Source organism: Oryctolagus cuniculus, chromosome 7, assembly GCF_964237555.1.
Source record: "Oryctolagus cuniculus chromosome 7, mOryCun1.1, whole genome shotgun sequence".
NCBI classification, from domain to species: domain Eukaryota; kingdom Metazoa; phylum Chordata; class Mammalia; order Lagomorpha; family Leporidae; genus Oryctolagus; species Oryctolagus cuniculus.
Genome location: NC_091438.1, coordinates 85,069,061 through 85,091,084, shown reverse-complemented (window position 1 = coordinate 85,091,084; position 22,024 = coordinate 85,069,061). Strand labels below are relative to the sequence as shown.

The following is a 22,024-nucleotide window of genomic DNA, read 5'->3' as shown; positions in this document are numbered from 1 at the left end:
CACAATTCTTAATAGCTAAGATATGTAATCAACCCAGATGTCCATCAAAAGTTGACTAGATAAGGAAATTATGGATGCAATAGGAAACTATCATACTTAGTGAAATAAGCCAGTCCCCAAAAGACAGATAGCATGTTTTCCTCATCCAAGAAAACTAATAAAGTACCTGAAATGTAATGTATTGAAGTGAAATAGACATTTTAATATTTGATGATTGTTTATGGTCCTTTTGTCTTCATAGATGAGCAGTTTTTTTTTTCTCTTCATCCTATCTGTTGAACTCTCTTACTTAGTGTAAGGTTAACTATAAAATCATTAAGTGAACTGAAAATAGATCTTTGTAAAAATTAAGAGCAGGAATGTGAGAGCGAGGAGGAAGAAAGTTGGAGCATGGGTGGAAGACAGGGTAAGGGGAAAGTGTCATTATGTTCCTAAATCTGTATATATGAAATACATGAAACTTGTATAACTTAAATAAAATTTTTAAAAAAAAGAAAAATAGGATTGATTATAGCCCACAAAAACAATAAGAAAAGTAAAAAATACATTAAAGTTTTAACAGATCAGAAATAAATTTAACTTCAAGAAAAAATAATCAAGTTACCTGCCTTCCCTTAAGACCTTTCTTTCCACGGATTCCGGGACTACCCTAGAATACAAGAAAAGTCAAATGTAAGTATCTGTTGAATGAATCAGTTAAATACTACAGAGTATTTTCCTAAAATATCAATTAAGGCAGCATGCCAAAAAAAGAAATAATTTGTTGTACAACTGGTATGATGCTCAGAAAAACTTCACTATATACTGTCGCTCCCCCTCTTCGTGGAGGAACGACACAGGACCCTGCGCTGGAGGCAGCTGTGTAGAAGCTGTTTCCTCCTCTCCCAGGGCCATATTGTGGGAGAGCAGATGCATAGAATAAGTCTTAATTCCAGTAACAGTCTAGTCCGAGTTGCTCCCCACAATATACATATTAATTCACAGTGGCAGGTTTCCTTCCTCAAGACAGAAATACTCAGGAATCCACCCTATGTGCACTTACACATGAGACCCTGATATTGCCCTGCTGATGGCTCTCTGTCCAGAAGGAAGCACACCACCAAAGTAGGTACAATCAAACAAACAGTAAGGCTTTCTCCATACTCCACACACAGTGTCTTCTCTATCCTCTCCCACTCTGAATTTAAACAAAGACAATTAATACTAGCAATGGCAACCTTGCAATCTTAAGGGTAATCAGTATTAAGGCAAAACCAACAGTGGGAAAGGCAAGGTACAAGGATGATGATTTTCATTGCTGAAGATAGTCTTCAGCCTTGAATATTTGGAAAAAGAAGTAGGGTATAGTACCTCAGAGCCAGAATATCCTGTATTCAAATCCTAGCTCTCTTCCTACTACCTGTAGATAGTGTAAGACAGGTTACTTTCTCTACGTGTGTCTCATTTTCATCTACAATGATAATAGTAGTAGTATTTATCTCACTTGTGTTAGTGGGCACTAAAGGAGTTAACTCACATGAAGAATTTACACAGGATCTTGAATATATATAACCACTCAGTAAATACTATGCTGTTACCACCATTATTTAAAAATTCCTTATTTTTAGTCAGTTTGAGTTGGGAGCTGTTACTTCACGTCTAAAGTATCCTACCTGATACTGGGACTTGTAACAACTTAAATCCTTAAAAAATCATTTTGGGACTTATAACCACTTAAAGCCTTAGAGAATAAAAAAAAAAAATCTGTCAGACAGTGCAGCTTGGGATGGATACTGCATTCAGATAAGTTAGACGATATCACTGAGTGAAGTAACCATTCACTTTCAAGTCAACAGTGGTTGATAAATACTCATGTTTCTGATTATCAAAAATGTCTTCATAGATGAGCAAGAGGACTCATTTCAATCAGAATTTATGTATCTTTACAAAAATATAGCCAAACTTTCTTAAAAAAAACAGTAATTATTTCCTAAAACTGTAATAGGTTCCATAAACCAAAGCAGTAAAATTAAGAATGCAGAGAGAATTATATAAGCATTCCATACACATACACATATTACATACAAACACACAAAACATGTATATATGTGTACAATACTGAGTTCAAGAAAAAATATTTTCTATTAGTTTTCAGGGGAGCTTAGCATTATATTTTTTCTTCTACTTCTTTGTTGCTTTATAACATTATCTATATCACTCATGGTTATAATGAAATTTTGTATATGGTCATACATTAGGACATGGTACCCATAAGGGGCACAATATCATGAACTGGTCTTATCCATACATATTTATTGAAACAGATCTTATACATATTTATTGAAACTGGTCTTATATATATATATTTATTGAAACTGGTCAAAATTAGTGAGGGTGATTATACCACTGTGCCCATTGATGATTAGTGCAACACTGGCTTAAGATCCTTAAATCCAAGATGATTACATTTTGCAAAGAGATACACATAATTTGGCTTATCTGTTAAATAATTCACTAGAAATAATATTATGCCAAAAGGTCAGAAAAGGATTCAATTATGAGAAGAAAAGTAATTTTAGTGTAAAGTGGATATACTCCTTTGGGTCAAAAAGAAGCAGTTTTATTACTGACCTAATGGATTGGATATGTCTTCTATTAGTTGACAGAATTACATGAAGGTTGAGTGGCTTGGTGTGGTATTATGCTGAAAATTGGACTTTTTGGTTGTTATTAAATTGTACCCAAATTCTTTGAGTATTTTTCCTCTTCAGGAGCATTCAAAAGTAATTACAAGAAAGTGCCACTTAACTGTTCACACAAAATACTATATATTTGAAAAATTCATTAAGCATAGAATACTCTGGTTGATTTTCATTTATAACACCACTTCAAAGAAATGAAAATTTTGACCTGAACTGCATCCTTATACTGAGAATTTAAAGCTAAATTCTAAGTATGATTTGCTAATTTCAAACTTCATGACAATGAACTAATATCATTCATTTCAGCTATTTTCAATTAATACAGTGTCAATGAAAGAATACAAATGAAATCACTGGACAGCATATGTAGCAATAAAACCTAGAAATGGTGGTGCAGTGCAGAACTCAATAAATATCTTGATAATCATTTTAAGTGTAAGAAGCCATTCTGCAAAGATTTTATCTTTATTCTTAAGTACCTACATTTATGAGTAGCTATTTCCTATTAAGTTACACAAAAATATATCACCTGAGGCTAAATTATTTACTGCACATTACACTGCAACATATAAGACCTGTTAAGAAATTTATAGTCAAATTAAAAATTAATGAATATTAAAGTTCTATAATTATATATTTTAATATTTAATGTATATCTTGTAAAATTTGAATTGAAAATCAATATAATTTTCATTACACATTTCTTCTTTATAGTAAAATTCAGTTTCCAGATTAAAGAAAAACTAATGATATCTCTGGCAGGTGATTTTTCTTTCGTTTTTTTTAAATAAAGATTTGTTGGGGCCAGCGCTGTGGCTTAGCGGGTAAAGCCGCTGCCTGCAGTGCTAGCATCCCATATGGGCACCGGTTGCTGTCCCGGCTGTTCCACTTCTGATTCAGCTTTCTGCTATGGCCTGGGAAAGCAGAAGAAGATGGCCCAAGTCATTGGGCCCCTGTACCCACGTGGGAGTTCTGGAAGAAGCTCCTAGCTCTTGGCTTTGGATCAGCACAGCTCTGGCTGTTGCAGCCAATTGGGGAGTGAACCAGTGGATGGAAGACCTTTCTTTCTCTCTCTGCCTCTCCTTCTCTCTCTGTGTAACTCCGACTTTCAAGTAAAATAAAATAAATCTTTAAAAAAAAAACAAAGATTTGTTCACTTATTTTGAAAGTCAGAGTTACGTAGGGTTGGTGGGAGGAAGAAACAGAGAGGGACAGAAAGAGACCTTCCATCCTCTGGTTCATTCCCCAGATGGCTGCAACAGCCAGGGCTGGGCCAGGCTGAAGCCAGGAGTCAGGAGCTTCTTCCGGATCTCCCACTCAGGTGGCAAGACCCCAAGCACTTGGGCCATCCTCTACTGCTTTCCCCAGCCCATTAGCAGAGAGTGGGATTGGAAGTGGATCAGCAAGGACACAAACTGGGAGCCCAAATGGGATGCCAGCATCACAGGTGGTAGCATTACCTGCTATGCCCCAACACCAGTAATTTGCTTAAACCTGGCTTGCTCACACAGTAGGAGAACCTCACTGACATCCGAGTTCATGACTCCTGTTATCCATTATCACATGCATTACTTTAGAAATAACACTTGAAGGAAATGGACTTACCCTTTCTCCTTCAGGTCCCAGTGGTCCTGCTTCTCCAGGAGATCCAATATAACCCTTAAAGAGAGCAATCTTTATATTATTTCACTTAGTAATTCAAATAGAAGTTTTTAGCATTTTATTTATAGTAACATGAAATTATAGGACTTAAATGTATGTTCCATGGGGCCAGTGTTGTGCGACACCTGCATCCCACATGGGCTCCAGTTTGTGACCAAGCTGCCCACTTTCACTCCAGCTCCTGTTAATGGGCTGGGGAAAAGCAGTGGAAGATGGCCAAATATTTGGGCTCCTGCCACACATGGGGAAGACCTGGATGAAGCTTCTGGCTCCCAGTTTTCACCTGGCTCAGCCCTGGCCATTGTGGCCATCTGGGGAAAAACCAGCAAATGGATGCTCGCTCTGTCTCTCCCTCACTCTCTCTGTAATTCTGACTTTCAAATAAATAATTTTTTTAAAAAAAAGTATGTTTCAGAGCCATATATCAATCTTTTACTTTAAAAAATGTATGGAATATAACTTAAAGCAAATTCTTCCCTTCACTGAATACCACAATGGGCAGAAAATATGTGCTTAGGGGCCAGCGTTATAGTGCAGTGGGTTAGGCTGCCACCTGTGACATCGGCATTCACACATCAGAGCACCAGTTCAAGTCCTGGCTGCTCTGCTTCCCATCCACCTCCTGCTAATGTGCCTGGGAAAGCAGTGGAAGATGGCCCAAGTATCTGGACTCCTGCCATCCATGTGAGAAGTCCTGATGGGAGTTCCTGGCTCCTGGTTTTGGCCTGCCCTGCTCCCCACCATTGTGGCCAATAGGGGAATGTACGAGTGGATATAAGAGTTCTTTCTCTCTGTGTCTCTTCCTGTGACTCTGCCTTTAAAACAAATAAAAACAAATCTTAAAGGAACAGAAAGGACATGTCTAAAATTAATTAAAATGTGGCCCAGAAAGGAGGTATCAAAGACTGTAAGAAGAACAGAGGGCCAAGAATTGCATTCCAACGTGACAGGAGGTAAAGGCATTCAAAGAAAGTTTCAAAGCAAACTGGAGCTTGAGATGGGTCTAGAAACTAGGTCAAAGCTTGATAACCAGAAGCTGGAGATAGGCCACTCCATTAGGATAGTTAGAGGTGACTAACAGGGTGAGTTTGTAAATGATATTTGCACTGTATGTGTAAAATGCTTTGGAGGAGACCAAAGACCCATCCTGCCCTCTTAAGATTCCGAGGTGGTATTCAGAGATAAGAGATATACATAAATTATGCAGTGTACTTTGCCCTAACACCCTTTAGTTTTATCTCACTTATATAAAATAACTTATTTCATTAACTTTATAGATAAAATTAATTATAGTTTTGGGGCTAAATTAGGGAGAACCTTAAATTTCAGATTAAGAATTTTAGACTTTATATTCTAGACAAAAGAGAATACTGACTTTAAAGCAGTATGCTCGTATTCTGATGTTAAGTTGAATTTCTAAAATTAATCTGTTGGTAGAAGACAGAGTATATCTGAGACAAGAAACATTGAATGTAGGAAAATCTTTTGCAAGGCTCTTTCAATGGTCTAAATTTGAAGGATTATGGCTCTGGATTCTTGATTTAACAAACATCATTTAAGTGTCCACTATGTGTATAACAGGGTTCATAAAGATGAATATGAAAATCAGAAGTGTGCAATTTATCCAGAAAAAGGGTCATAAAAACAGAAATTGCAGGGGGTGGGTTTTCAACACAGTGGGTAAGACACCACATAGGATGACTATGCCCCATATTAGCATGCCTAGGTTTGAGTCCTTGCTCTTCATCAAATTCCAGCTTCTTGCTAATGGATAAATGTGAAAATAAATGTGAAGATAGTGTATTCTTTTAGGCTAAATTTGCACAAAATTCAAAGTTCCTAATAAAATATAAAAATGATCAATATTTTGTTAAATTTCATTTTACTTTTACAAAAGCATACATACCACAATGATGAAAATGCTTACTTACTCGTACACCTTTTGGACCTGGATTACCTTCTGGTCCAGCTAAACCCTATTGTAAACAAAAAAACACTGTCATCTTATTATCATACTTTTTTGGGTAATGTTAATAAAATAGATAAATAAAAGGGTATATAAAAATATATCATTTTCAAAACTATAAAAGTAAGAACTCTACATACCTCATAAAGATTACAAATGTTCAAGGAATTTTAGAATCTCAGAACTAAAAGAAGTATTGGATATATCTATACAGAAATATTTTGGACAGCTAAATATATATTACATTAACATGTACTGTTGTATACAAGAGTTTTCTCACAAATTATTTCTCTTTGGAAATTATTTGTGCTGCTTTAAAACACTTCTAATTAAAGATATGTTCATAAATTATTTTTCTAAAGATTTATTTATTTATTTGAAAGGTGGAGTTACAGAGGGGGAAAGGCAGAAGCAGAGGCAGAGAAAGCCTTCCATCCACTGGTTCACTCTCCAAATGGCCACATCAGCAAGAGCTGGGACAGGCCAAAGCCAGGAGCCAGAAGCTCCATCTAGGTTTCCCACATGGGTGCAGGGGCCCAAATACTTGGGCCGCCTTCTGCTGCTTTCCCAGGCATATTAGCAGGGAGCTAAATTGGAAGTGGAACAGCTAGGACATGGACCAATGCCCATATGGAATGCTGGCACTGTAGACAGCGGCATAACCTGCTTTGCCACAGCACTGGCCCCTGTTCATAAACTTTTAAAGATGAATATATTTTAAACCTCAGTTTCATCAGTATAAGTATTCATATTTTATATTTTCAGTTAAGATACATCATCACCTTATGGTAAGAGGATAAGATACAATACCTCTAGGTATTTTTAAAGGCCTAAAAATGGAATTTTGTTAACAACAGATTCTTTTTGGCCTTTTTATGCATCTTCATTAATGAAAACATAAGAGATACTATAACATAAGTTATAATGAAAACATAAGAGATATTATAAAATTATCATTTTATATATGTAATAAATTAAATTTTAGATGTAATCAATTCATGGAAACCTGGGGAGAAACTTGCTGTATTATCATTCTATATAAAATAAAGTTAAAAAGTAGAGGGAGTAACATATGGAATTATTAAAATGAATTTTCAAAGCTGTATACCAAGAACTGAATTCAGTTCATATAACACTATTTGGTAGGTAGGTACTGGTATATGTAGCACTGCCAACTGTTCCCAAGATTTTATAACTGTGTTATAAAGGATGATGCTTATTACAGAGCATCTTAACTCTTACTAATACTTTACATTGGTCATTGTAAATCAGCATCAGGGTTGTTTAAGATCTTATTGGGGCTGGCACTTTGGCATAGCAGGTTAGGCCACCGCCTGCAGTGCTGGCATCCCGTATGGGCACCGGTTTGAGTCCTGGCTGCTCTACTTCCAATCCAGCTCTCTGTTATGGCCTGGGAAAGCAGTGAAAGACAGCCCAAGTCCTTGGGCCCCTGCACCCGCGTGGGAGACTCAGAAGAAGCTCCTGATTCCTGGCTTTGGATCGGCACAGCCATGGCCATTACAGCCAACTGGGGAGTGAACCAGTGGATGGAAGACCTCCCTCTTTCCTTCTCTCTCTCTCTCTCTCTCTCTCTCTCTGCCTCTCTTTGCCTCTCCTTCTCTGTGTACCTCTGACTTTCAAATAAATAAATAAATCTTTAAAAAGTCTTATTAGATCTTTAGCAATATTAATACTGTTTTAATTTTATTGATGTCTCTTAAAAACCATCCACTTCACTCCAGCTCCTGGCTTCTAATCCAGCTCAGCTGGCTCAGTCCCAAAATGCCCACAATGGGCAGCTCTTCTGCATGGGTGGCAGAACCAAATTACTTGAGCCATCAACAATTTTCCATTTTGGTCTAGCCCAGCCCTAACTGCTGTAGCCATTTTGGGAGAAAATCAGCCAATAGAAGCTCTTTCTCTCTGATGCTCTGACTTTCAAATAAATAAACACATAAAAGTAAACCAACAGTCACTTTAATATTAACTCTCAAAATAAGAAACACAAAGTATTCATGAAGAGGAACATATAAGGGGAAGTGTGAATATAGTTACTGCACCTGCCTGCCAGGGTAACCAGGTGAACCAATATTACCAGCGAGTCCTGGGATTCCCTGAAATTAAAATTAACAACTCAGTACAGAAAAGGTAAAGAAAATCCAAAGAAATATATTTGGTGCATTTATATATCCAAATTTGGGAAGAACTTTGACTCCATGAAAATACTGAGTCCTCCATATATTTTATCCACATGAAATCACCTATTTGAAGGAAAATGGGCCAAAATTGATAAATAAAAAGAAATAAAATTATTAGATTATGCAGGGCCCTAATTGAGACACTAATCATTAATAATGACAAATCTGGGTTGGAAAAATCAAAGGATATACAACCAATGACAACATTCAATATAGAAGAAAAGCCAGTACATTTCTTAATCATCTTTTAACAATTTCTTACTTATTCTTAATAATTTCTTAATATCATTTTGGATTGAATTTCTTCTTTTCTCAATTATTCTACTCATTACATGTCTGAGCATAAGCCTCAGAAGGCTAAGAGAGATAGTAAAGTTTAAAATCAATCTCATATTCCTTTCCAAAATAAACCTAACCTTCCAGCATTTCTGATTTGGTAAATGACTATGAAGTGACAAACACCTTTACCATGGCAAAAGTCTATATGAAAATTCACACAGTGAATATGGAGGGTGCTATGGAGTGAATGTTTTGTATCTCCTAAATTCACCTAATGCTAACAATAATGGCATTAGGAGGTGGGGCTTCTGGGAGGTAATCAGGTCATGTGGTTGGCTTGCCCAAGAAAGGGTTTAATGAGCTCATAAAGAGAGACCAGAAAGCCAGTTAGCTCTCTTCCCCATGTGAGGACACAAGCCATCAGCAGTGTATAACTCAGAAGAGACATTTACCATAATCCAACTGTGGTGGCATGCTGGATTCAGACTTTCCATCTCCAGAATTGTAAAGAATAAATTTCTGTTGCTTAGTACGGTGTTCTTTTATAGCAGCTCAAACTGACATTTTTCATGGATGGTAAATTCATTTGGAATTGACAAATCTGTATTCTTGATTAAAACAAGGTTTGTTCAAGGAAAGTTGATATAGAGAATTGGTATCTTCCAATTTCTTCATGTAGGCACTGATTTCTATAAACTTCCCTCGTAACACTGCTCTCCCATGAGTTTTGATATGATGTACTGTCATCTTCCCTTATTTCCAGAAACTTTTTGATTTTTTCTATGACCCACTGTTCATTCAGGAGCATGTTATTCAGTCTCCATGTGTTTGCATATGTGTTGTAGAGATTCCTGAGTTGTTAATTTCCAGCTTTATTCCATTATGGTCTGAGAAGATGCCTGGTATGACTTTGATTTTTTTGAATTTGCTGAGACTTGCTTTATAGCCTACAATATGGTCTATCCTAGAGAAAGTTCCATGCATTGATGATAAGAATGTGTATTCTGCAACTGTGGAGTGAAAAGTCCTGTAGATATCAGTTAGGTCCATTTGGTCCATAGTGTCGATTAGTTCTGTTGTTTGTTAATTCTCTGTCTAGTTAATCTGTCCATTAATGAAAGCGGGGTTTTGAAATCCCCTGTTACTATTGCATTAGAGTCTATGTCTCCCTTTAGATCCATTAACATTTCTTTTAAATAGCCCACCACCCTGTACTTGAGTACCTATACATTTATTACAGTCATATCTTCCTGTTAAATTGATCCCTTAATCATTACATAGTGCCCTTCTTCACTTCTTTTAACAGTTTTGATGTTAAAGTCTATTTTGTCTGATATTAGGATGGCAACACAGCTCCTTTTTGGTTTCTGTTAGCATGGAATATCTATTTCCATTCTTTCATTTTCAGTCTGCATTTACCTTTGTTGATGAAATGTGTTTCTTGTATGCAGCAAATAGATGGTTTGGCCCTGCCATTTTTCCATAAATATTTCTTCTGCTTATTTCGGATTTCTTTTGTACTTTTAGTGGGGATTTTCTGCCTTCACAGTCCATTTTTTCATAATGATGGCTATATTTCTGTGTACAGCACAGAAGCACCTTTTGTAAGGGTGGGCAAGTGGCAACACTTTCGATTTCTGTTTGTTATGGAAGGTCTTTATTTCACCTTCACTCATATAAATGAGAGCTTTGCAGAGTACACTATTCTGGGTTTACGGTTTTTTTACTTTTAAGGACTTTTACTATATCTTGCCATTCTCTTCTAGCCTATAAGTTTTCTGATGAGAAGCTACCTGTGAGTCTAGTTGGAAATCCTCTGAAAGTAACTGGGCATTCCTCTTATGCATGTTTTAGAATCTTTTCTTTATATTTTACTGTGGGAATTTTGACTACACTGTGTCATGCTGAAGATCTTTTCTAGCAGTCTGTTAGGAGATGTATGTGCTTCCTCTACTTGGATATCCTTTTCTTTTTCCAAATTGGAGACGTTTTCTGTAATCACTTCAATAAAAAGGCCTACTAGTCCATTTTCTCTTTCTACATCTTCAGGAACTCCTAAGACCCATATGTTGGGTCATGTGATAGAATCCTATAAGCCTCCAACACTGCTTTCTAATTTCTTCTTCTTCTTTTTTTTTTTTTTGGTCTGACTGTAAGATTTCCAAAGATTAGTTTTCTCTTTCAGATACTCTTTTTCTGCCTCGCCAAGTCTGCTCTTAAGAAATTCCACCACATTTTTATTTGATTATTGAATTCTTTATTTCTAACATTTCATTCTGATTTCTCCTTAAGATCTCAGTTACATAGGGAAAATTTTCATTCATGTCATGTATGGTTGTCTTCAGTTTGTGGATTTGCTTCTGGTTGCTACAATTAATTTTTTTAATTCCATTTCTGGCATTTCCTCAATCTCTTCATCTTTACTTTCAAATATGGAAATGCTGTTGTGTTCCTTTGTGTGGGGTTTCATGGTGGCTTCCTTATTCTTGTTTGTTGCATTTCTGCATTTACTTTTAGGCATTTGTGGAGTTGATTTTTCCTCTGATGTCTTTTAACTTTGAATTTTCCTCTGATGGCTTTTAATTGTGGCTTTGTGGAATGCTTGCACTTTCACTGAATACCAAGAGGTTTGTGGTGGCTATGGCCAGGGATTTCTGGTCATTACTCCAGGGTAGGGAGAGTATTCAGGGTAACATTCATGTTAGGCATGTTAGATCTCCTCTCATTAACTGAAGGTGGGGGGGAATGGGAATGGTCACCTCTGTTGGTGTGATCTGTTGGTGTGATCACCCCCTCACCTCCAAGCTGATCAATGACCCGGTGTTAGCCACCAGTTTATTCAACACTCATCTGTGCCACCATATGAATCACACAAATGATCTGCTTAGTCCTTACTATAAGCACAGTTCCCACTGCAATGACCTGCTTTAGGCAACTAAGGGAGTGTGTGGAGCCACACCCAATGTCAATCTCCTCTTCTGTTGCTTGACCCAATAATTATCATTTACTGGGAACTTTTTTATATGCTGAGTACTTTATTTCTGCCTTATATCTGCAATAAAGATATATTTTTGCCATTCTATCTATGAAAAAACTAAAAAAATTGAGACATTATGACATTGGGCAATTTAACATAATTTGAATAATTTGTGATCATCTGAGGATTACAGAATAAAGAAATCTTGGCCACATTTGCAGAGATTATATTCTATGATTTTCAGAAACCATGTTTGTATTTTACATATTACCTTATCAGTATATATTGTATACCTATAGCATTTACTGAGCACATACCATGTACTAGGTACCACTCACATGTCAGCTATTTTGTATATAATATCTTATTCAATTTGCTCAAATATTCTACAATGTACTTTTCATTATACTTATTCTACAGATGAGAAAAACTGAGACAAAAATGTTGAAGTCTTCAGATAAAGGCTACTAAGCTAGTAAGTTAAGAAGCCATGATTTAAATCAGCAAGTCTAATTCCAGAGACTGCCACTCAAGGCTGCCTTCCTAGTGTGGATAAGAAGTACAAATTACTTCCAATAACATACCGTGAAAAGCCTTCTAATTATGAGATTTGCTCCAGTATATTTACAACTACCTTCCTTTATGCCCTTTACAGTTCCAAAATATGGAGCCTTGCATCTAGTCTCAAAACCATATAACTGAGTATGTCAATAGAAAGGAGTGAAACAAATTCAAAAGGCTAATTTTATTCTGTAGATCATTATCCAATGCCAAAACCATCCCTGTCTCATTCTTTTCCTAGCCAAATAAGATGAACTGATCTTATAAAGAAGCAAATTGGTTTTAGGACATAAATGAAATCTGATTTTGAATGGACTTTCAGAGGGTGTAAAAACAACAGAGATCTAACACATTCCAGCTGCACAAAGAAAGACACCAAAGAATTCCACTGGACGTCTAAGCTCTCTCATGCTAGAATAGCAGTAAACGAAGTAAACAAAAAAGCCTTCTGCATGGTCTTTATATAAACATAGTCTGAGACAACCACACCCTAAAATAATTGCCAACAACCACAGAATCTCAAAGGAAACTCCAAACACCATCACTCAATTCATTCTGCACTAAAAAGAAAAGAAAGAAAAGAAAAAAGTTGGCTCCCTCAAAGGTGTAGATTGGACAGAGGAATGGAGATACAGTTCTATTACCAGTCCCTTGAGAAATTAGGAACAGGAAATTAGGAAGCCTGCCTCAACCTCACTTCTTACTCTAAGCATTAAACTACTGGCTGTGAGTCACAGACTTCATTCAGAATCTCAATCCTGCTACTCTGGATCCTGTCCCTTCTGTGTTTCTCACAGAAACAAAGAATTAAAAATTAATAATACCTAGGTCTCAGGATTATTGTTGGGCAAACACAAAATGATGTGTAGGAATGTGTTTAAGTACACTTTAGTGTTGCTAAGCATTATATTTGTAATATATATGAAATACTGAGGAAATAGTAATACTACTATAAGTTGAAGCTATATAACTACAGTCTGGCAAATAATAAGGGCTTAATAAATGGCAGCTCTTACTATACTCCTGTTTGCTGACCAATTTAGAAATATTTTCAAATTTTCCACATAAATGTCTTTTAGCAAATCAATCATGCAGAGTTTTCACAGTTAAAATATAAAATTATTTTAGTTTCACAAAGTTAACACATATTTTGCAACTTGTTTTCTGGAAACAAATGGAATAGAGAGAAACAGCTCACTGCACAATACATTTTCCAATCCTTAAAACTGATTTGAAATTTCTAAAACTCTGCCAAAAAGCATACTCACTATACCAACAGAACTAGAACAGTTGTTGAAATTGGGTCAGTTCTGACACATGATGAATATTTAACTTATTTGCAAGGTATCAGTTTTCTTTCACTGGAATCCAATCATTTCTGTTAAAGCAGTATTACAGGTACATATTTTTTTCTTCCTAGGTAATAATCCCTACCATCCTTCTCATTTCTCCCCCATATATGCCCAAATGCTTCTCAGCACCTGTTTGATCTTCAGGAAACCAAGAGTGCACCTGTTACCAGTACATATATTGCTTTGCTTGCCAAGTCTAGTAATTACGAGTCTTCAAAATTTGTCCCTCAGGGACTGAAGAGAGTGTACACTCAACAGGAATATGAGAAAACTGGCTTTGTGTCTGAATTTCAGTGTTTCCCTCAGTGATTGTCCATCACATTTCTTCCTGAAGCTCCCTTTAGGTCTTCCGGATGATCTCTGCAGAATCTTTAACAATGGTATCCATCACCTTGGTCAATCTCTAATCTCCTACCATTTCCATTGCTTTATTCAAACTGGCCTACTACATATTTCATTGGAAACAAGATAAATGACTTCATTTTTTTCCTATTATATAATGATATATTCCTGGGAAGAAAGAAACAATAACATGATCGAAAACTAAATAGTTCAAAAACTATTTTGACTTACAAATACTGTGTATATATATTATGGATAACAATATGTATACCTTTTTAACTTAGGTTGTTACTGAAATTGACTTGCATTTCCCTTGCGAGGTCAGAGAACTAACAGTTATGAATTAGGCTTTAGTAAACAGGGAAGCCCCTGAAACTGTAGAAAATGTCAGAGGTGTGATTATGTTTAAAACAGTTCATGGAAAATGGGACTAAAGCTGTTAATTTTGGTGGAAAAATTTTGAAATCCATTCAAATGAACTGTCGTCAAAAAGTTCATGGAAAATGTATATCATGAAAAAACTATGTAGGGTTTTCATTCTTTTTAGGCACTAAAATAGACTTATTTCTTAATTCCACTTTCTGTGAACTTTCTGAAGTCACTACATATATTTTCCAAGAAAGAATTCAAGGCATTTATGAGATTCTGAAAGGGGCCTGTGAACTTCAGAAGTTTAAGAACTACTGTTCTGAAACATGTTAGGCAAATAGTGAGGGTGAATGATAGTGACGTTATCTGTTACATATATATTTTTAAAAATTCACAGCTAATAAATTAAGATTACCCTGCACTAACCAGTGTGGAAATTACTGTGAAGAAACATGCTAAAAGTAAGGGAAAATCATCCCTTAAGAGGATTCCTTAATCCGTGTCTTTTTCACTGGACAAGATAAGATGTAGGACATATGGTGGAGGCACTTACTTGTTCACCTTGGAGGCCTGGGAGCCCTGGGTATCCTTTGGCGCCCTGCAAGAGGAAAAGGTGAAGATATGCTATGAAAAGTACACTTACAGAAGCCAAGTAAGTAAATGCAGGTTGTCTGTTGCTTCTTATCACAAAAATGGCTTCCCCACCAATATAATTTAATCCTTACTAATCTCTTATTAATCTTTTATTTAATATGAATTTTACTAATATATTAATTCTTATTAATGCCTTATTTTGAGTATTATTTGAATGATTTGTTATTCTTAACTAAAATTATAGCATAAAATTTAATAAAAAAACAGCATCCTTTTATAAAAGGTTCATATCTGAAGCTTTCTGAAAGTTGGTTTATTTCAATATTGCTGAGACAAAATGCCTTCAGCCATAGTCTGCTTGTAATGATTGAAAAACTGAACCATATCCAGGCAGTTTCTCTAATATCATAACACTCCATGAATGAGCTAGCTCAAATGAATGAGGATGCTCATGTGTTCACCCAAAGGTTCTAATAAGCTGTCTTGAGAATTCATAACAAAAAATGTTTTCCAAATAATAGAACCAAAATCACATCATAATCTCTCATCAACACCCAAATTATAAAATCAATACTATCCTTTTTTCTCTAGAAGGATCTTAATCTAGAAGCAAAATGAAGGAAACTTAAAGGCCAGGATGAAAGAAAAAAGGAAGACTTTGGACATTTTGGATATTTGTAATTAACAATCAGTGAATTGACCTATTGTTTATTGGAAGATTGTATACATACAAAACAGAAAGAAAAAGTTCCATTTTTTAGAGCCTCATGAGATTTTAAGAAAAATATAAGGATACCTTAAAAATTTCATGGAGAATGGAATTAAAGGGTAAGTTCATCTTGATGCAAAAAATTTGAAAACTATGTATTTAGGAATCTTCACAAAATCTTGAAAAATATGATTTTGAAAATATGCATGCATGAAATTCAAAAAATTTTGTTCCAAAAGAAACTTATCTTTTAATTCTGTTTTCAATGAACTATTTGAAGAATTCTTGTTTAACTCAAAAGTCAGAAATAAATCATAGTTTATAAATATTAAAATATCCTAATTAATATACTACAAACTGAAGATAAGCTTTCAGGTTTTCAGAATATGCCATATTTATGATGAAATAATCATTTATGATTAGTCACTGAAGTTTCATCAGAAGAGATGAGTTCAGATAAATGGAATAGGGAAAGAAATGATTCCCTGGTAAGACAATGAGAAAATTTGATGAGTTACCTCTTTTAAAAATAAGGCATGGTTTCAGTAACTTTTGAGATATTAAACTTAGATCAACAGTAAACATTTAAATAGAGATCTCTTGGGAAAGTAGGTCCAGGGGCAAGGATTTTTGTATTATTGGTATAGCATATTAGAAACAAGTAACAGATGGTAAAAACTAGAGGGAAAAGGAAAAGCCCATTCCTGGGAGCCCAGCCATTGTATTATGCTATTAGCAAGAGATCAGGAAAGCAACCGTGAGAAAGAAGGGAAGATAGGGAAGAAGGAGACAAATGAACTTCATTGAGCTACTATGTGCCAGACATTATTCCAGTCACTTCCCAACATCTTAGTTAATTCCCAGTAATCCTGTGAAGTAGGTATTACCCTGTCTTTACAGATGAGGAAACTGAGCTCTGAGAAATTAAATAACTTGAACAAAAAATCATGCAGAATCATGTTAGTTTGATAGATTTATCCAGCACTGAGGAACCTACTTTTCTATTTATTTTATATACCTAAAATTGTCTCATACTCAGATACAACCCATCCTGAATGTCATTACTATGTTCAAAATTATTAATGATAGAAAACCAAGATAAATTAACAGGTGATTTACACTTCATCAATCAGCTATTATCAAATGCTATTTACCAAAAGATGCTATTTACCAAAAGCATCTGATGGTGTTTTAACTCAATTACAGTCCAAATTTATATATTGTTTAAGAAAACTGAAAGTTAGCCTAACTTCCAAATATGAGATCTATTGTGCTCAGTTCTCCAAATATTCACACAAGAATACACACATAAAAATAGCCACAAAGCTAAGTTTTTTTCATTCTTTATAATAGGATATTTGAAACATCCTTGGCCTTACAACAGTCACTTTTGGGGATGGAGTAGCAACTTTAGGAGGGGAGAAACCAGACGTTCTCTGGAGAGTGTTAGAAGATGAGAACTAGAAAGCCAGGTTAGGAGGCACATAGGTCAGAGGAATTCTCTGCCATGAGATTACTGCACTTTCCCTTTTTAAGAAAGTGTGTACCTATTCACTTATTTTATTTCTGTGAACCCCTGAGTCTAGCTATATATTTAAATTTCTTTGAGCACTACCTGTTTTTCTGATCATGGCTTCTTTCCTCCTAACCTACACTGAAACAGAATGCAGCTACTTTTAAGTTTACTTTATTCATAGAATTTTATAATAGTGAACTTCATCATTGTACCATAGTATCTTATGCATGTAATATTCTCTTTGAAGGTTGCTTTTTAATTCAGAATTCTGATAAGGTGACAGCATCACACAGTCTAGGTCTGTTCATAACTCACTACTCTGAGGTGGGGCTTGACCCAAAGGATAACAGAAAGTCTGGCTTGTACTCTAATAAGGTCACTTGGAATGAAGACTTTTGCCTAAATAAAGACCATCTGGGCCAACCAAAGTCTCTCTTTTTTTAAAACATTAAGTTTAAATATTAATAACAAGAGAAAAATTAAGGGAGTTAGCATTGGAAAAGATTCACAAAGAAAGGTTAAGAAGAAGAATACAGGCATTGAGATGGTACAACAAAGCCAAAGTACAAGTGAAAACTGAGAACAAGCAGAAATTATGCTGACAAAGGAAGTTGTTCAGAGAAGAAGTAAAATAACAAAAAAGATGGACGCAGCACAGCTAGATTTACTTTGCCATGGACACAGTAAATAAGCAAAAACTCCCTTTTCAAACCAAACTAAGGGAGAGATAAAAGTTTTACTAATGACTTCAAAATTATAGACAGTTTCCATGAGGTGGTCTTCATGTCTGATCTTAAAGTGAGGACATAGCTCTCCTCAGGGGCATCATCTTATCTCACAGAAAGAACGCAGTCAGAACATGCCTGCGACTATAGATTTCTAGCTCAGGCTACCAAGGATTAGGGATGGGACTGAGCACCCTGTTGGCTAACAATAAAGGCTACCTTCATGGTCTACTTTAACAGAAACCATGAGGAAAAGGAGCAAGCCAGGCAGCAGTAGCAATGTAAGGAGAGGGGGCAGGCCAATTAATAAGAGCTTTACACAGTGATTTGCCATAAGGAGACCCAGCACGCCAGTCCACCCAAAATGGCATTGGTTTTCAATGTGGAAAGCCAGGGCTTTGGACAGACAGCAGTCATGAAGAGCCATGTCAGTTCTGCCAGCCAAGGGCTGGGTCACTGGAAACATCTGTCCTGGAGTCGAAGGACTCCCAGGCTAGAGCTGCAGACTGTTGGCTGTAAACTAAAAAGTCCCTAACTCTGCCCAGCTTCCAAAGTAACCACCACTGTGGAGGGGACAGCCTGGGGCCAGTACACTGTAGGCAGAACTGCAAATCTCCTTTTAGTGATGCCTCCTACCTTCTGTTCAGGCCAGCTAGGTAACGGAAGTCAACAGGGTGCCTTCACTTAGGAGGTTCACACCTCCTTTATGGTCTCTTCAGTACCCCACATGAAGAGATGATAGATCTAGACCCAATATATACCTGGCCAGGCCTTCACATCCACCTGGTTATTACTAAGCTCCTCCGGTCTGTTTCTGTTTTCTTCTCAATGGGAAAACTTTCATAGGTCCTCTAATAATGACTTTGTCCTTTGTTTTAGACCCTGAGTATTTAATCTGCTTGTTAGATTCATTTTCTACAGATTTGAAACTGAAATTCTAGATGGCCATGCGCATGAAACCTTGGATGGAAGCAGTTTCTGCAAGCTGGCACTGCTTCTCCCTTGAGAAGCCACCTCCTACAGGAACCCTGTTTTGACTGCCATTCCTTACTCTGTCCATGGCTTTCTGTTTTATCATGAGCAAGCTAGACAGGGCAAGGAAAATTACAAATCAGGTCTTTTGATGAGTTTTGTCCCTGCCCTGTAACTAATGATTGTCAGTTTTTTCTTTTCCAAAATTGTGCTAAAAACCCCACTACCACCAGCCCATTTGGGTTTTGACTCTCTAGGAGCCCCCCTCCTGGCCACTCCACCAGGAGGTCTCTGACATAAATAAATCTTGCTTTTTCTCTCTGAAAACAAAATAGTAGCTAATATAGAGTGTACAAAAAATGTATATGAGTGAAATTGACAGTTTAAAATTGGATTATTGTTATATACCCTTTGTCTATACTCTTGAAGAACAGTGGTTTTTCTACTTACTATTTGTTGAATTATTTACAGGAGGATTAAGCTTGTGATTATGAAGTAAATTGAAAGGATGTAATTGAAAAAAGAAAAGAAAAATAAGAAAGGAAAGAGGAGGGAGGATGAGAGGGAGGGAGGGAAGGTAGGGTTGGATGTATCATATGCTCTTAATCCTATATATATGAAATACATGAAATTGGTTGCCCTTATATAAATAAAAATGAAATTAAAAAACTTCCTAAATAAAAAAATTTTAAATCCACAAATGAATGTTGCTATGATCTGTCGAGTTACTTTGAATGAGTGCTTCTCCCATGTATTCCCTGTTTTCCTTAATGCTGCAGAGAGGACTGAAATAACTCACTCTCTTACTTAATATAGCCTAAGACTCCATTCTTTTCAACAAAGAGTGTAAGTAAAACAATATTGCTTTTTGTTTGTTTTGTCTTTAAACTGCTAATAATAATAAAGAACAGACCTAGTACACAGTGTTCTAGATCCAGTTTTGCCACTAAGTAGCCAAATCATGAGTTCTAAAGTCTTCATTTGTAAAATCATGGCACTCAATTATTGTGAAGTCTCTGTTTGGTGCTGGAATTCTGTGATTATTGGAATCTGTACTTGCTACTTCTTTTTTAAATTTAGTTAACATTGAATGAAAACCAAAGATTTCAGAAAGGTAGACACATTTATCTCTACAATTCACACAAATGCCAAAGAAGTTTGGAGGAATAAAGGATTCACCTCTGACACTTTCCTTCTTAAAACTTGCAGTAGCTATCTACCACAAAATAAATGCTTAAACATAGCAGACAAGCCCTTTCATAATTTGGCCCCCGAGTAGCCCTACAACCTTAGCTCCTGACACTTCCTAACTGTTTCTTCCTCCAAGCCTCGGTTTATGTCTTACCCACATTAAGGATAGCATGCCTGTCCACAAAGAACAGTATCGTGATAACTTCTGCTCATATTCAAGCCTCATCCTGGACATCTTCACTTTCCCTGTTCCCTGCATATCCTCAGGAAGCTTATGTAATCCTCAACTACTATATCCTTTACTATCTTTTTCATCTTTATCACTGTACGTGCCACATCTTTACCATTACAAATGCCATAGCATCTTATACTTTTCTGTGATTTACTTTTTAAAATATATGTGTATATATATACACACACACACACACACACACACAAAGTTCATTTACTTGAAAGAGTTACAGGGAAAAAGACTTCCATCTGCTTGTTCACTCCCCAGGTGGCTGCAATGGCCAGGGCTGGACCAGGCCAAAGCCAAGAATCTGAATTCCATTCTGGTTTCCCAAGTAGGTGGCAGGGGCCCAGGCACTTGGGCCATCTTCTGCCACCCATGTGGCCACCCTTTTATGGGTATTCCCCTCCCTTGGGTCGCCCACCGCCATTTTGTCAAAACAGCGCGCCTACCCAATCCCATGGCCAGTCCTGCTAGGCCCCCGCGTGCACAGTCTTCCCTGTAAATGGGGGAACACGGCCTTTCTCTGCACTCTCTTCCAGTCAATGTGGCCTGCCGCACCCACACAGGTATGGCCAGATTTCTCTAGGGAGACCACTCCCTAAGGCTGCTTTTTTTTCCTCTCTATTTCCAATTCAATACCTCTCCTCTGGGAAGGGAAAACACCTCTGGCTACTACTGGCCTTACATAAGGAAGTGAGAACCTTAATCCATTAACCCTTTCCAACCTGATGGGTCTTTCTCTTTATAGTTAATGGAAACTTAAGCAATGGGCTCCTACACTGATGACCAGCTCTTTTCTGTGCTGCTGTAGCTAACTTATCTGATGAGAGTTTTCATGTATCTTGAAGGTTTCACGTTTTTCTATTGCTAGTACTGAGTCTTGATTGAAAAAACTGCAACATGAAGGTGTTTACGTTATTTGCCTGTTTTTAATGTTTAATGTTTTTAATGTCTTATTTGTTTAAAAACATTTTTTAGAATGTGTATATTATATTTCACAATGGCTCTGATTTACATCTATATGCTGAAATATGTTTGACTGCTTCTACCTGACTAATCCTCTTAAACCTAGAAAATTTGTTTTAGTTCATTATATTGCTAATATTATAATTTTAAAAGGCAGGCTTCCAATTTAATATAGCAACTGATCAGTTATATAAAAAAATTTAAAACTGCATCTTGAATCCAAGTTCAGAATTATGACTTGTCTCCTGTCCAACCCAGCATGCACTCTGGATCCAATTTATCTGCTTTTTTTGGCAAAAAAAGAGACAATAGTGGGAAATCAAAATAGACTTTAGTTCCTAGGAAAATAAGAGTTACAGGAAGGTAGCTAAACCGAACCAATACAACCAGTCATTCCAGGAGATTTTTAAAGATGTTAACACTGGTTTAAAAAATGGATGGAGGGGGTAGGTGATAAAAGAGAGAAAAAAAAGTAAACCGAAAAAAACTATGAAGAAGAAAACATTATTGCTGAATTTCTTGCTTTCTAATCTATTTCGATACTTCTACTTTTTTATAGTAATCAGTTTATTGATCTCTGCTGTGTTCACGAGTTCATATTGTGCTTTATACAATTTTCCTGTACTCATTTTAACTTTGTACTTGATCTTAGCCAAAAGGCCGTGAAGTGATCTAATTTTAACTTTGAAAACTTACTTGAGTTAGGTTTATACTTGAAGAAATTTAGTA

The 22,024-nt window shown here is 36.3% G+C and overlaps 1 protein-coding gene across 8 annotated transcripts in view; it reads right to left on the bottom strand.

Moving 5' to 3' along the window:
• The window catches only part of COL24A1 (collagen type XXIV alpha 1 chain), a 419,676-nt gene that overhangs the window by 317,853 nt on the left and 79,799 nt on the right, over positions 1 to 22,024 (bottom strand). For all 8 annotated transcript variants that reach the window (XM_070078137.1, XM_070078144.1, XM_070078142.1 and 5 more), the window contains exons 9-13: positions 14,941 to 14,985; positions 8,370 to 8,423; positions 6,275 to 6,319; positions 4,287 to 4,340; positions 605 to 649 (exon numbers count right to left, since the gene is read on the bottom strand). In XM_070078137.1, the coding sequence (XP_069934238.1) occupies positions 605 to 649; positions 4,287 to 4,340; positions 6,275 to 6,319; positions 8,370 to 8,423; positions 14,941 to 14,985 (243 nt within the window). The remainder of the gene's footprint in view (positions 1 to 604; positions 650 to 4,286; positions 4,341 to 6,274; positions 6,320 to 8,369; positions 8,424 to 14,940; positions 14,986 to 22,024) is intronic.